Source organism: Bos taurus, chromosome 4 (genome assembly GCF_002263795.3).
Source record: "Bos taurus isolate L1 Dominette 01449 registration number 42190680 breed Hereford chromosome 4, ARS-UCD2.0, whole genome shotgun sequence".
NCBI lineage: Eukaryota > Metazoa > Chordata > Mammalia > Artiodactyla > Bovidae > Bos > Bos taurus.
Window position 1 is genome coordinate 32,076,210 of NC_037331.1, and position 14,057 is coordinate 32,090,266.

Sequence of the window (14,057 nt, forward strand, 5' to 3'; positions counted from 1 at the left end):
TATCCCATACATACCCTATGGTGTATTTACAAACTTCTCTACCTGTAGAGATATTAATCCACCTCTGGGATCATTGGCACAGTAAGCCACTGTTAGTGTTAAGACAAAAATATCACTGAGGAATTGAAGCAGAACAAAGTGCAAGTCACTATACTCCATATACTTTTCTTCAGAAAAAGAAATGTGTTCTTCTTTCTAGCCCCTGAAATCTAGCATGGAGCTGTCTACCAGCACAGGTGCTCCATCTATGCTAGTTAAATTAAGAATTTTTATTAAGCCATAAGGAATGAATCCATTTCTGAAACTCAAAAAACTGCAGCAATAGGTAAACTACAGACCACAAAATAGAGAAATTAAAATGTTCAACCTCACTTATCTCTCCAAAGAAAAGCAAGAGCTTCTCCATTTTTGCAAGAACAGCTGACTTTTTTAAAAAAAATCAGCATTTGGGGATCACCAGAAAAAACTCAGTCACAGCTCCAACAGTTTTAACATTGTCATAGGTTCTTTTAAATAAGCTCTCCAGTACTCACCTGGCTAGCTCAAGTGGTAAGAGGAGTAAAACTTTGTTTTGAAAACTAATTTTCAATCAAATTTCTCCTCAAAATATTACTTAGTAAAGCTCCGACTGCAAAAAGATATTGTTAAGTTTCTGGGGTAAGATCCAAAATTAAAGTTGCTAAAAGAACATAAACCCCAGGTAATCAAACTCTAAGTTAGCAGATTTGGGGCTTCAGGGCACGGGGGACGGGCGGAGGAAGCATGCCAGTCAGCATGTGGGATCTTAGTTCCTTGACCAGGGACTGAATCCACGCCCCCTGCATCCTAAGCATGGAGTCTTAACCACTGGACCGCAAGGGAAGTTCCAGTTCTCAGAATTTAATCTTTATAGCTCTGACTTAATTTTTACATGCAAGGGACACAAATGAATCAGGACCTAGACTTGTCAGAGTCAGCACAACATCCATGTAGAAAGAATAAGGCTGTTCCTAAAATGACACAGCCCTCCATGCTTGAGCTCTAACCAATAGTCTCTCTACCCAACTCATTTCGAACAGCTCCTTGGTTGTCAAATTATGACTAACCGTATCAATCAGTAAATGTAGTGTTTTGAATTTTTTAACTGGAGGATAATTGCTTTACAATGTTGTGGTGGTTTCTGCTGTACAGTACCGTGAATCAGTCATAAACATATGTCCCCTCCCGTACGCCCCCTCATCCGGACCATCTAGGTCATCAAAAAGCACCCAGCTGAGCACCCTGTGTTATACAGCAACTTCCCACTATTTTACTTCATAACATATAGACGTCAATGCTTCTCTCTCAATTTGTTCCACTCTCTGTCCCCGTGTCCACAAGTCCATTCTGTACATCTTTATCTCTATTCCATTTTTCTAGATTCCATATATATGCGTTACTCTACATGACAAATTTAGTGTTTTCAGTAGAGTACTTCCAAATTTAAATGTGCATGTCTTTTGACAGCAATTTCCAGTCTAAGAATTTACCTTATAAAAATATTCAAGTAAAAAAAAAATATATTCAAGTAAAAAGAATATCCAAGAGTCCTATGACATACATACACTCATGGTCAACTGAAATCACTATGAAAAGAACATTTAATTTGTTGCACTCCTATGCAAAATGATGCAACTGCTAGTTTAAGGAGAGTTAACTATTTGTACCTACACTGAAGTTTCTTAAGGATACATTACTTAGTAAAAGCAAAAAAAAAACCAGTATAATTGGATTACTAAAAAGTGTTTTGTGGATACATGCATAGGAGAATTTCTGAAAAATAATATACTAAGTTACCAAATGTAAGACCTGGGAAATGCATGGGAATGGGGAAGATTAAAGAAAAAGTATTTTCACATTTTCATAATTCATACTTTCAAATTAATTGAAGTGTACACATTTGTAAGAATTTATCAAGATATTTATTTAATATTTATATACTCTATTATTCCTAGGTTATACCTTTTTAAAAAAAGTAATTCACGCTCAATGAACATAAAAACACAAAAGACACCACCCAAAGATTTCTACTTTTATGAGCACTCATCCCAGAACAGAAGGAAAAATTTTTTTATTTCTGTTATTACCACCAAATAATATACATCCAGCCTTCACATTTCAACATCAAGGGGAAACACAACAGCTGATATGGGAGTGATTACTGGGTGATGCTTTATACACCTCCCCAGGGCTCTATAAGGCTTCTTTTCCACACTAACCTCCCAGATTTGATTTCCTCATCCTTAGACATTTAACATCGTGAATTCAAAAAGCAGAGATGGGATTCAAACTCAGATGTAACATTCTTCTGGCTACACTCTTCTATTCAACAAGAGGATATGAGGCAGGCATCAAGACTCTACATCAAGAGGTTTCAGCATGACTTCTCCCTCCTACTCTTTCTTAATCTTTAATATTCTAAGTTTAAGAGACGTTTCCCCCAAGGCAGGATCCTTCTAAACTTGGTGACAAACTGGGACAACCAGGCGCCATGCACTCCACCCAGGACACCTCTACATCCTTGTCATCTGGAACACGTGCTGTGAGCCACGACCACCTGCCTGGGACAAAGCCACAGCACCGACCTCTTCACGCCCTCTGTTCCACTCTCTTATCTCCTTAGGCCCCCTCCAACTTCCATGCCGTTCATTTATACTAACATGAAGCTGCTTTAAAAAAAAAAAAAAGTTTCACGGAAAAAGTAGTCTCATTTTCTATCTTAAAACAGGATGTCCGGATATTTTTACTCTGTAGTAAGCCCGGATCCAGACTAGCTGTATCTGTCCTTTTCCAAGACAAAAAAATCAACCCTTCGAAGAAGCCAAACAAGATTTCTTTTTTCTTCAGAGACACCAAGAAACAGTGTCTGCTCTGACTTGCCACTACAAACATGATCAGGCTGCTGTGTAAGCTACTTTTGAGGATTTGACAACTTTAAACGGGAGGAATGAAGACAGGGTAGAGTCACAGTTTGGAAATGGGTTCCACTAATCAGTGTCCTGGGCAAGTCACTTCTTCTCCCAGGACTTATGGCAAATAGCACTGGGGGTGGGGGGACCCTATTGTGCTATTTCATTTTTATTAGTTTTCCTCTCTTAAAACAGTAGGCGTTTAACACATTCTGAAAGCAGTATTCTATAATCAAAGGACTTGCATAGACAAAGAAAGTCTTCAGAAGAGTTATTCACACCAAGCCACCTGTCTCAAAACCAACTACTCTAACACATCACCTTGTTTTGGGGACTTCTGTGGCCAAAGACGGAATTCATAATTTGAGGAGGCGGCTACTTTACCAAGGACCAGATTTTTTAATACGCAAAAATGAGGGAATTTAGGGTACTTCAAGGGTTTCTTACATTTCTTACAACTTCATTGTTATGAATAAAATACATGGAATGTTTTACTTATTCTAGTATACTAAAATGACAAAGTGAAATATTTTAAACCTAGCCCATAATATTCATATTGTGACCATTAGTTTCCAACATTGTCTTTAATCAAGTATTTAGACAAGCACATGAAGCACTGGACTTTGTCTGCACTGTTTTGGAACCAAATATGTACTAATAAAAAGCAGAAGGGGTTGTCTTTGAGAAGGCGAGCTCAGTCACCCAAAGTGTCAAAACAGATGCCAGAGGGTAGGTCAACTGTCTTCAACGTCTTGTCCACTGAGCAAGAAGAGGATCTACTAAATGTACGAGCCTCTTCCATCTCTAGCAACTTATAAACAGAATATGCTTCTAGATGTTTCCAGAACATTAAAAAAAAATGAAAAAAGAGCCTAATACATGAATTCTGGAAGAGAGGCTGTATTTCAGGTTGCTCCAAAATTCATAAATCACTCTACATTTATTCACAGCACAGCCAGAAGGCTGAGACTTAACACCGCCCTCAGTCACTTACTCATCCATCTAAAGCACACTCGCTCAGAGATAGTCTACACAGTGGATTAAGCTCTCCTCCACAGGCTTTCCTCACTTCTCTCTCAGGAACAGTTTACTGTGCTTGACTTCCACTAATCACTGGCCTCCTTCACTCTTCTCTGCTAGCCCCTCTTTTCAAGAGTTCCACACTTATTTCTTTGATGACCTTGTCCAATTCCGTGACTTCAATATCATAAGCTAACAAAGCCTCTAATTTTTCACCAGTACTTCCCACCTTCTCTTGGGCTCCAGACCAATATATCCAACTATTAATATCTACTCAACTTCATCATTTCAAATTTCTAATAAGAATTAGAAACATAATATGCCAAAAAGTAAAGCTCCTAATTTCCACCCAAGAACCTATTTGTCACACAATACCCTCTATTTGGGTAAATGGCACCCCCCTTCCACCCAACTGTTCTGGCCAAAAAACCTTGTCATCCTTCTCTCTTCAAACACCCCTCATTTAACCCGTCAGTAAATCCTACTAGCTGTTCCCTAGAAATAAGCCGAGACTGACCACTATTCATCACCTCTGAGCTAACACGATCCTCTCTTGCTAAGACATTACAAGTCAATTGGCTCCCCATTCCTAGAGCTAAATACAATTTTCAGATATTTTATGCTCTAAGCATTTTCAAGCCAAAATGTACGTGGGATGCTTGTGGATCCTTCAACTTGTAGAAGAACTACACAGATTGCAACCACCAATTCCTCCTCTCTGAACATGCATGCGACTCTACCATTAACTTCTTTCCACATTCCCCTGGAACCTGTGCTGGCCTCATGGCCTGCCTTAATCAACAGAATGAAATTAAAAGCAATAAAGTACCAATTCTGCACCTAGCCTTCAAAAGGCCCAGGAGTTTCTGCTTTCACTAGGGGTAACCAGCCAGGGGCCACTATTGAGTAACAAGATACCATATGGTGAAAGATGACCTGGACAAGTACCAAGAGGCCAGACATGTGAGTGGAGTCTTCTTGGACCTTTTAGCCCAGCTTAGTAAATGACCCAAAATGATACCAAGTGGAACAGAACTAACCACCTAGCAGACCCATATGATCACAGAGAAGCACAATAAAATACCCTGAAAACTGGTGGCTCAAGACAACAGCAACTTACTCTTCTCCAGGGGATCTTCCTGACCCAGGGATCTAACTCACATCTCTCGTGTCTCCTGAACTGGGGCAAGCAGTTTCTTAGACTTACACTAGATTCCTCAAATAATACGTCTCTAATTTCAAACTATTTCTTAAGCAAGTTAAATAGTCTCGGCATAATTCTCTAAAACACATAATTTATGTACTATAGATTCCCCTTCAGGGCAACAAAATTCACATACTATATTGGTATTTTAACTGTGTGTATTTACCAATACCGAACACTTACCAAACAGCAATTTTGGACCATGATAAAATACACAGTTTTAATATAGTGCTGAAAACTATGTTTGCAACCAGCTTCCAAACAAAACTCCACAGTCAAAGCCCACTAGTAAACATCAGATTTATGGGGCAGACATCCTAACTAAAAATGCCAATTCTATCCCTTGGTCATTGCTCCCACACTGCCACCCTCCTGTCTTATGACTCTACAAGCCTGAATCAGAATCAACAGCTGATAAAGGAACCTCCACTAAAAATAGTAGATTCTCTTTCCTCCCAGACCAAACCAACTAACTACCAGTGTTCCTGAACGGATAATTCACACTTATCAAAATTACTGCTGGAATAGTTGCTGTCCGAATGCTGTTAAAGAATGTTAAAATGGAGCTGCTTCAAAATATACATCAAGGTGGCTCAACAGCTTCACTTTAATATGGAATCCCAGACCTACAACAACACATGAACTGCAGTGGTGTGACTCACAAAAGCCTTTCAAAGTATGATGAAGATTGTGTCCCTCATGCTGACTGCCCAAATGAGGTACAGGTGCAAAAGCAACTAAGCTGCCATACTACAGAAAAGAAATGCAAGCCCCTTACAGGGGAAAGCCCATCTCTCTGTAATTCCAAAATACACCTTTAAATCTTAGCTGGTAACTCACTCATTTCAAGCAGAACTCAAAACTCTGAACAAAGCATGCCCCTTGTTAGTTTATTATAATGGCATTTGGCATGAACAGAGAATGTAAGTCATCCCACAAATCAAAAGGAAGCCAGAAACAGAAGCCAAGATTCTCAGTTCCCACTGGCTCCAGGCACATGTCATGTTTTCATAACGTCTTCCTTGTTATCACGGACAGACACACAGAAGCTACTTATCAAAATTTTTTTAAAAAATCTAATAAAGTGAGAAAGAAAAGCAAGAAATCTTCCTAACTTTCTCAAACTGTACTGAGAAAACAACATGAAATCAAGAAAAATCTCATTGGCTACAACCACTTAAGCAGTCATGCATTACCGATCTTAAACCCTGCATTGCAAAGATAACCTTTACCAGCCACAAAAGTTTCCTAACATTCAGAACCTTACGTCTATGAATGTGTGAGAAATTTCCCTAATGCACAAGATTCACCTGGACCACCACTGATAACCCAGGAGCATTCCTGTTAAAACACCTTGGGGCATATCCTGTTAAAATATTTACCATTAAAAACAGCTTTTAATGTCCTGAGACACCAGGGTCTTATGCCCTGGTTAACTGGCATATGGCTACTCCTGGTACCATCCTCATCTATACTTAACCACTTTTATATAAAATGCAGCACTAGCTTTTACGTAGCCATTTAAAGTAAGATATATTTAAAACCCCAGTAACTTTTATACATGCTCTATCCCATTTATATGCTAAACACAAGATTCTAATATTGAAATAAGTTATCCATTTAATTTCCTTTCTTTAAAAATTATTGCAAGGAAGCAAAAAACAAAGATACTTGAGCTTAGGCACCACCGTTTATTTTAAAAGATCCTTCCTGGAAAAATATTAACTATAATATCCCACTATTTTTTATTTTTTATTCAAATATGTTTTTGGCTACATACAATTCTAATCAAGGTTAACAGCTAAAGCATGAGGAAGTTTAAGCTAGAAAAAGTTGGAAAATGTGACAATTTTCGTAATTTAAAAGTAGTGGAAACAAACCACCATCCTCTAAGTTCCCCAGTGTCAGCGACTTTCTTGTTCCCTCTCCCATGCCCAACAGCCCACAACATAACAAAAGGAAATCAGTGCTATTTACATAAATATATAGGGGCACATACAAGGTCCCACAAGACACCAGTGACTCTTCCAACCCAAAGTCAGCTATGGCCTTCCGAAGCCACGACAATTTTCACACCCAACTTTTCCCCCAGGGGTAGGGAAGGAAATTTTTTTAAAGTTTATACCTCCAGAGTGAAGCCAAGTCGTCCTGTGTTGTATCTGTCACATTTGGAACAAAAAGTGCAATACTATCACAGGTACTCTATGCAATGTTCTCTTCATTCTGAACGCAGAGGATCTCAAACTGAAGCACTGCTATAATCTCCCCCAACTGAGGGGTATCTGAATCCAGAAGAGCAACATTCCTTCCACATTCCCTTCAGACTTCAGTAATCAGGAACTAAGCTTGGTCTGAACCAAACTCTGCAAGGCCCCTTCCAGCAAGGGTCCGCCCACCTCTGCTCCCCGGCAGAATTTTGGCCAGCCTACCACGCGTCACATCACATCACCTCACCCATTGGCCTGCTCCCCTATTTAGCTGGTACAAGCCCATTCATCCATCTCAGAGTGCTGCCATAAGCATTCTTCAGCCTAGGGCTCCCAACATGCCTTGCACAGCAGGTATAAAGGTCACTGTTGCACATGTGGGTGTGCCTGCCTCAGATGCCCACATGATGGGATGGAATGCAATGACTGCTAAGCACAAAGAACTCCACCCAGAAGTCCAGCAGGCTCACCAGCAAGGACTGGGCTTCAGTATTCAAGTCACTCTCATCAATACCACCTGACCACCCTCTAGGTGCTGGATATGTGGATCACCAAGGTGCCTTCTCTGCTCTCTCCCAAAGCCTATTCAGACAGTAGAACAGTCCAGATAAGGAAAACTGCAAAACCGTTTCAAGGTTCAGTTAAATCCAAATTGTAATAGAGGTTTCCAGCAAATCTCCCTGGGCAGAAAAATCAAGCTCCATTATTGGTTTTAACCACTTCAATACAAGCAAAGGGCTTCCTTGACAGCTCTCTTAATAAATCAGTAAAAAAAAAAAAAAAAGTTGTCTCTAATGTACTCACTCCTATTTACTTTGCTAGTAACGCTGTATGGTTCAAAATCCTGAACATTTCAATGACTAATGAAAATCAGCTATAAAATTTAATCTACCAAGTTCATCAGTGGAAGCTTCTCCAGTTTAATACTTGCTGCCACTAGAAACATTTTACTTTATGTGCTTTCTTCAATAGTTACTTGTTACTTTATGACAAAGAGGCTGCTAAGTATGTTTTTAGGTTGGGCAAAAGCCTTTAAGAATAAAAGCAGTCTATTACCAATGTTTTTAATTCCCTACACATGAGGAACAAACTCACACAAGGTTAGAGAAGAAAAATCAGGAGAATAAGACAAACTAATTGCATTCACAGGCAGGTCAATACATTTAAAGTTTAAATTTAGCAACTCCTGAATGTTAAAATGTCAGTTCTTCAACACAACTATTTGCCTATTTCTTATTCAACAGTTGAAGAAAATTAATAAGACACAGCGGCTAAACAAAAACCAATTAGAATTCACAGAATATGCTTACATTTTTTTCCAGTAAGGAAACAATTCAGACTATCTCTTTTAATTTTTCAACTGATATTAAACTGAGATCAATTTAGAGTTTTCACTACACACTGTATTGTTTTAGATGCTTTCAAAATTCCATTCTGCTATATAAAATAATTTGACCACTACCAAAATTCCCAGCTAGAACTAAATCACTTCCCAACTAATCCTAATGAAAATTAAGTATAGTACATGAAGATAAACCCACAAGAATCCCACAAGCTCGTGAACAAAAACACAGTTGGTGGAAATTATTTACCTGGAAGAAAACTCCATCTACAAACAGGCTTAAGATTGACCTATTGGGTAGCCAATTCTCCAAGTCAAGCACCAGGGAAATGCATATCAAACCCTTTCAGCCCTCCAGCATACACACTCGCACCAATACCTAACCAGATGCTGCTCCCCCTCCGGCTGCTCTAGTTGAAATTAACTTCCAGTTTTCCGCTGGGTCAAGGGTTGGGAGTGGGGGATGGGGGAAGGCAGAAACCCTAACCCCACTGGACAGAAGCCAGCAAGGCACAGGCCAACCCCGGTACCCACTGGGAGGAAGCAGGGCCTTTCCAACCGGAGTTAGAGAGCCGGGATCTGGCCTGCTCGGGAGAAAGGAGCCATTTCTCCAAAATAGTCCAGGGATTAAAAGTCTCCAAACGCTTTGTAAACTGACACACTACACATGCTTTCCAAAAAGTGCAACCCCCGCCCCCCCCCCGCCCCCGCCTTGTTGAGGAAGCAAAAATCTTCAACCTTCTCTATCTCTTCGTGGTTTATCTACAAGCCAAATATTTTTAAAATTGAGGAGCAGGGTAGGGGGGAGGCCGGGAGACAAAGGCGGGTTTGCAGAAAACCGTCTTACTCTGCAGGAACTGAAAGGCGCTTTGGGGCAGGAGAAACCCAGGCGTTCCCTCACGGGGAGCTCCCAGGGTAAAGGCAAATTCCTCTCCCCTCAGATGCGCGGACGGCCCCCCAAGACTCTTGCCCGCCACCGTGGGACAGAGAAGGGAAAGGCACGCCACACCCGCGCGCGGCCGCTGCTGCTTTCGCCTCTCCTATGGTTTAAGGGGGGAGGGGGGGGGCGGTCACCCACTGCTTCCCAATTCCCACGGATGCCCAGAAACTGCCCTCGGAGACTCTTGATTTCCTGTTGCACCAACCTGACCTGTTCTCTGCCGGAGAACATTTAACCGAAAGAGCTTCCTTAAGCGACTTTAAATACCAGTATAAACAATCCGGTGGCAGGGCCACAGACGAGCTGTCTATTCCTACAGAGCAGTGTGCACACACACACACCTGCCAGAAACATAAATGCAAAAGAAAACGAGAAACGCCAAGCCACACAGCAACCCCAATAAGTGGAAAAGTTGTTTTCAGCTGTGTTCTCTCCTCCCAATGGCCGAGAAGGGAATCAATGAGGACATGCTAAGCAAGCTCACCTCTGCCTTTTGGGGACCGAGTGCTCAACTTCTATGAGTTTTCCGTGCAGTTCCACTTTACCTGCGGACACACAAGAGGTGCAGGACAGTTGGCCGAGTTGAGCGGCTCTCTGGGCCTTCTCAGACCCCGAGCGGCTCGAGGCCGAGACAGAAAGCGTCCCCGCGCGGGTGGGAAAAGAGAAATCAATGGGCAGAGGTCGGTAACACTCTCCCCGCCCCCCTCGGCCTTCCCCGCCCACGTCCCCCGAGACCCTAGCAGACAAACTCGGGGCAAAGGGCTGCGTGGGCTTTCCTCAGCTGGGGGCGCCTAGGCCCTTCTCCCGGGGGTTTCGGCCCAGGCCCGCCGGGAACAGGCAGAGAGTGGCGGGAAAGGCTTAAGGACCGCCGGGCAGGCGCCGAGAGAGCGAACGTCCAGAGGCGCAGCTGGGCACCAGAGGAACCACGCGCGAGGGACGGCGTCCGCCACCCCGAAAGGCACGCGGCTCTGAGCGGGACCCGAGCGCATCCTTCCCCCGCGCGCGCCCGACCAGCCCGGAGGCCGCGGCCCGAAACCCGGCCTCGCATGGGGACGGGCTCCCAGGCGACCCCTGGTCGCCCGCGCCCACCTCCCCTGTAGCTCGTCAGACCCGGGAAGATGGAGCCCAGAACCCGGGGGTTGCCCTCGCCCGCCTCCCCCCAGGGTCGAGGGGAGCGCGGGGCCGCCCGTGCGCGGCACCAGCCCCGCGGCCTCGCTAGGCAGCGAGGTCCAGGCCACTTTGGAGTTCTCCCTCGGCCCAGCTCTGGGGGCGAGAGAGGAGGCAGCGAGTCCACCGCCAGAACCCCCCCGCCCCATACACACTCACACACACACAGAGGGTAAGAAAGGAACGAGAATCGGGCGTTCGTTCCCGGCCCCCAAGGCCCGGCGTGCCGGAGCCTGGAGCACGCGCCTGGGCCCGGGCGGCGCGCGGGGCGAGCTTCCCCCCTCCCCGCTCCAGCACCCCAACCCCGGTCCCCGGCGCCGCACGGTGCCCCCGCTCCCCTCCAAGCCCGAGCCGGGGTTTTCTGGACAGCGCGCTCGCCCTTCGCCCGCAGATCCGGGCGGGGGAGGGGAGCCGCGGGGCCGGGTAGGCGCCCCGACTTGGGGAAGGGCCCCGACCCGCGCGTGCGGGCGCCCGGGCCTCGGCTGCTCTCCACAGGCGCACCCGCACCCGCCCAGGCCGGGGCCCGGTGCGGACAGTACGGTGTGGGCTGCCGCGGGCCCGACCCCGGCAGGCCCGGCCCGGGGCCCACCTGAAAGCGCCTCGATGGCCTTGAGGGCCCAGCTGTCGTCCGGACAGTCCACGAACGCGTAGCCCGTCTTCACCAGGAAGGGTCCCGACACCGGGATCTTGGCGTCCTTGAAGACGCTTTCTAGGTCCGAGGGGACGGCGTTCTCGCTGAGGTTTCCGATATACAGTTTGTTCATTGTGAAGAGTGGTTGTTGCTTTTAAGAAAAAAAAAATTAGGAGAAAAACGAAAAATTAAAACCACCCACAGCGATGGATGGATCCGGCGAGTTCCCCTCCTCTTCTCGCCGTTAAAATACACAAACACAGTAAGAACCAAGGACAGGAACGAGAAGCGAAAAAAATCAGATCCGAAGGTTCCTGTTTTTTCCTTTTCTAGGTATTAAAAGAAAAAAGAAAAACCCTAGCGACAACCCAAACGCATCCAAGAGTCTTCCTAACTCGGAGGAGGAGGCGGGATTAGCGAGAAAAAGGAGGAGAGGAAGGAGGGGGGAAACTACTTTTTGTCTTTTCCTCCCCAAACCCTCTGGCATCGACCGACGGACTGTGAAAATATCACACTACGAGAGGGCAAGCGCCGCCTCCCCATAAAAAAAAAACCCAGAAGGGTGACTGGCAGGAGGGAGGGGAGAAGGGGTGGAGGGGAGGAAGGCGCAGGAGGCGGAAAAAATCCGCTCCGAGTGTCCGGCTTTTTGAATGAGCCACGTGTTCAAACTACAAATCAACGTCTCACGTGAGGAATCCCAGCGCCTCAATTTCAGTGGGTTTCGCAGGAAAAAAAAAAAAAAGAGCTAGCAAGAGGAGGAAGAGGGGGAGGGGTAACGAGATTGAGCGAAGGACCCTGCGCAGGGGCGGAGAAAGAGGGGCGGAAAATGCTAAAGAAGCCGCAGCCGGGGTCGCGGAGGGAAGCGCGGCTAGGGGAGCTGATGGTCATCACAGAGTTTAGAAAGGGTTATCTGGTCGGGGCGGATCCTCCAGGAGGGTAAAGGGGGCGGGAGGAATATTGATTTTTTTTTTTAATGTGATTGGAGTGGGGGTGCTAACTAGGCAATCCCTCAGCTCTATTTACCCGAGTTTTAAAGACTCGATTTTTAAAAATAGGCAATCAAACAAAGCCAAAGAGTCACAATTCCGAACTCGCCTTGTGGCTTCGATGACAGAAGTGTAACCTCGGCAAACCGCGAGCACCTTTCCAGGGGTTGGCGGGGACGGAAACGCAGCGAGGGGGTGGGGGGGGTGTGAGGGAGCCGGAGAGGCGGGCCGACGCGCCCCACCCTATGCACCCTTTGCTGGCGCGGGCACCGGCAAAGTGGGGCGGCCCCGAGCCAGGCCGGTGGGGGGATGGGAGCCCGCGGCGTCCTGGGCGGGTGTCTGGGTGACACCTCCTCCGCCTCCGCCTGCGCTCGCGGTGGCTTTGGGCTTCGCGTTTGCTATTGGTTGCGCGATTCAGAAAAGGCTCCGGGATCAATGAGGCCGGGGGCGGGCTTGGCCACCGGTGGGGGAGGGGAGCGCAGGGGCCGAGGTTTCTGGCGTTGGGATGGGGGCGTCCCGGGCCTCGGAGGCCGGAGCAGAAAAGTCAAAGTGGGAAAAGTCGGTATTTAAACGGAAACCATTTCTTCCTGTAGTTTCCAGAGGAGGAGGAAGAGGAGGAGTGGGGTAGGCTGGTACTTTTATTTAAAGAATTTTAGTTGGAGAACTTGGGACACTTAAAACAGGAACACCGCTGTGCGTTACCCCTAAGTGGTAACTTGCACTTGAAAAATTGCTTGAGTCTCTTTCTGCTGCTTTTCTGCCTGCATTTGGCCATTATAACCGTTCATAATTTCCCTTGTATGTAACGAGTACAATGGTGGGCGGTGGGGGAGGGTCTGGGCCCGATGGAGCCTTACAGGGCCAACGAAATGAGGACTGGAGACAAGGAACACGGAAATGAGTGCTGGGTTTCTTTTCGAAATCGCCAAGAGTCGTTTATTTTGTCCTCCACTCAAAGGCTTCATTTGCACCAGGATTCTTGTGGTATATTTTTAACAGGTATTCTATGGAAAAGAATGCTTATTTTTTTTAAATGATTGCAATTATATATATTAATAGGATGGAAATTTAAGCAGTCTTTATAATCACTTAATACTCTTATTATTAGAAAAATGTGTAGTAGAGAAAATACTGTTTACACTATATCATCAGTAATTATGATAATTGATAAAGTTCATTTCTTTTGGTCAAACCCATGCATTTAAAGATGTATGTTTTCCAACTGAAAGATGAATGGAAAATTATTTTTTCAATATGTGGGAATGGTTGTATGATATAAAGAGCATTTACATTTTTTATTTTAAAAAGAACTTACAGTTTTGTGTTAAGAAACCGGAAGGTGTCAGATCATCCATTTTAAATGCAACTGTTCTTTCTAACAGGTTTTTCTTTCCTGCCAAGCTAATCCAACTTTTTAAACGTAAACTCACTTTCACAAATATTTTCATTCATGTTTAATTTAGTGAAATGTTTTTACTTTATGATATGGAGGGTGTAAACATGTTCCTCAGTGTTTACAACTGTATTATGAGCAGTATCTTCAAAGAACATTTAGGTGGTGAAATTTTAAATTTATGATTATAACTTTTTAAAAAAGCTTACTTATTTTTCCTTTTCATATTTTTGAAAAGAG

General features: G+C 44.8%; 1 protein-coding gene across 3 annotated transcripts in view; it reads right to left on the bottom strand.

Annotated features, from left to right (window-relative positions):
• Window positions 1–11,954, bottom strand: part of IGF2BP3 (insulin like growth factor 2 mRNA binding protein 3) — a 144,548-nt gene extending 132,594 nt beyond the window's left edge. For 2 of the 3 annotated variants that reach the window (XM_059885708.1, XM_059885707.1), the window contains exons 1-2: window positions 11,397–11,954; window positions 10,125–10,185 (exon numbers count right to left, since the gene is read on the bottom strand). In XM_059885708.1, coding sequence (XP_059741691.1) covers window positions 10,125–10,185; window positions 11,397–11,571 — 236 coding nt within the window. In that variant the 5' untranslated portion in view covers window positions 11,572–11,954. The remainder of the gene's footprint in view (window positions 1–10,124; window positions 10,186–11,396) is intronic. The other variant, NM_001192288.4, reaches the window with a different exon arrangement.
• Between the last annotated feature and the right edge of the window lie 2,103 nt (window positions 11,955–14,057).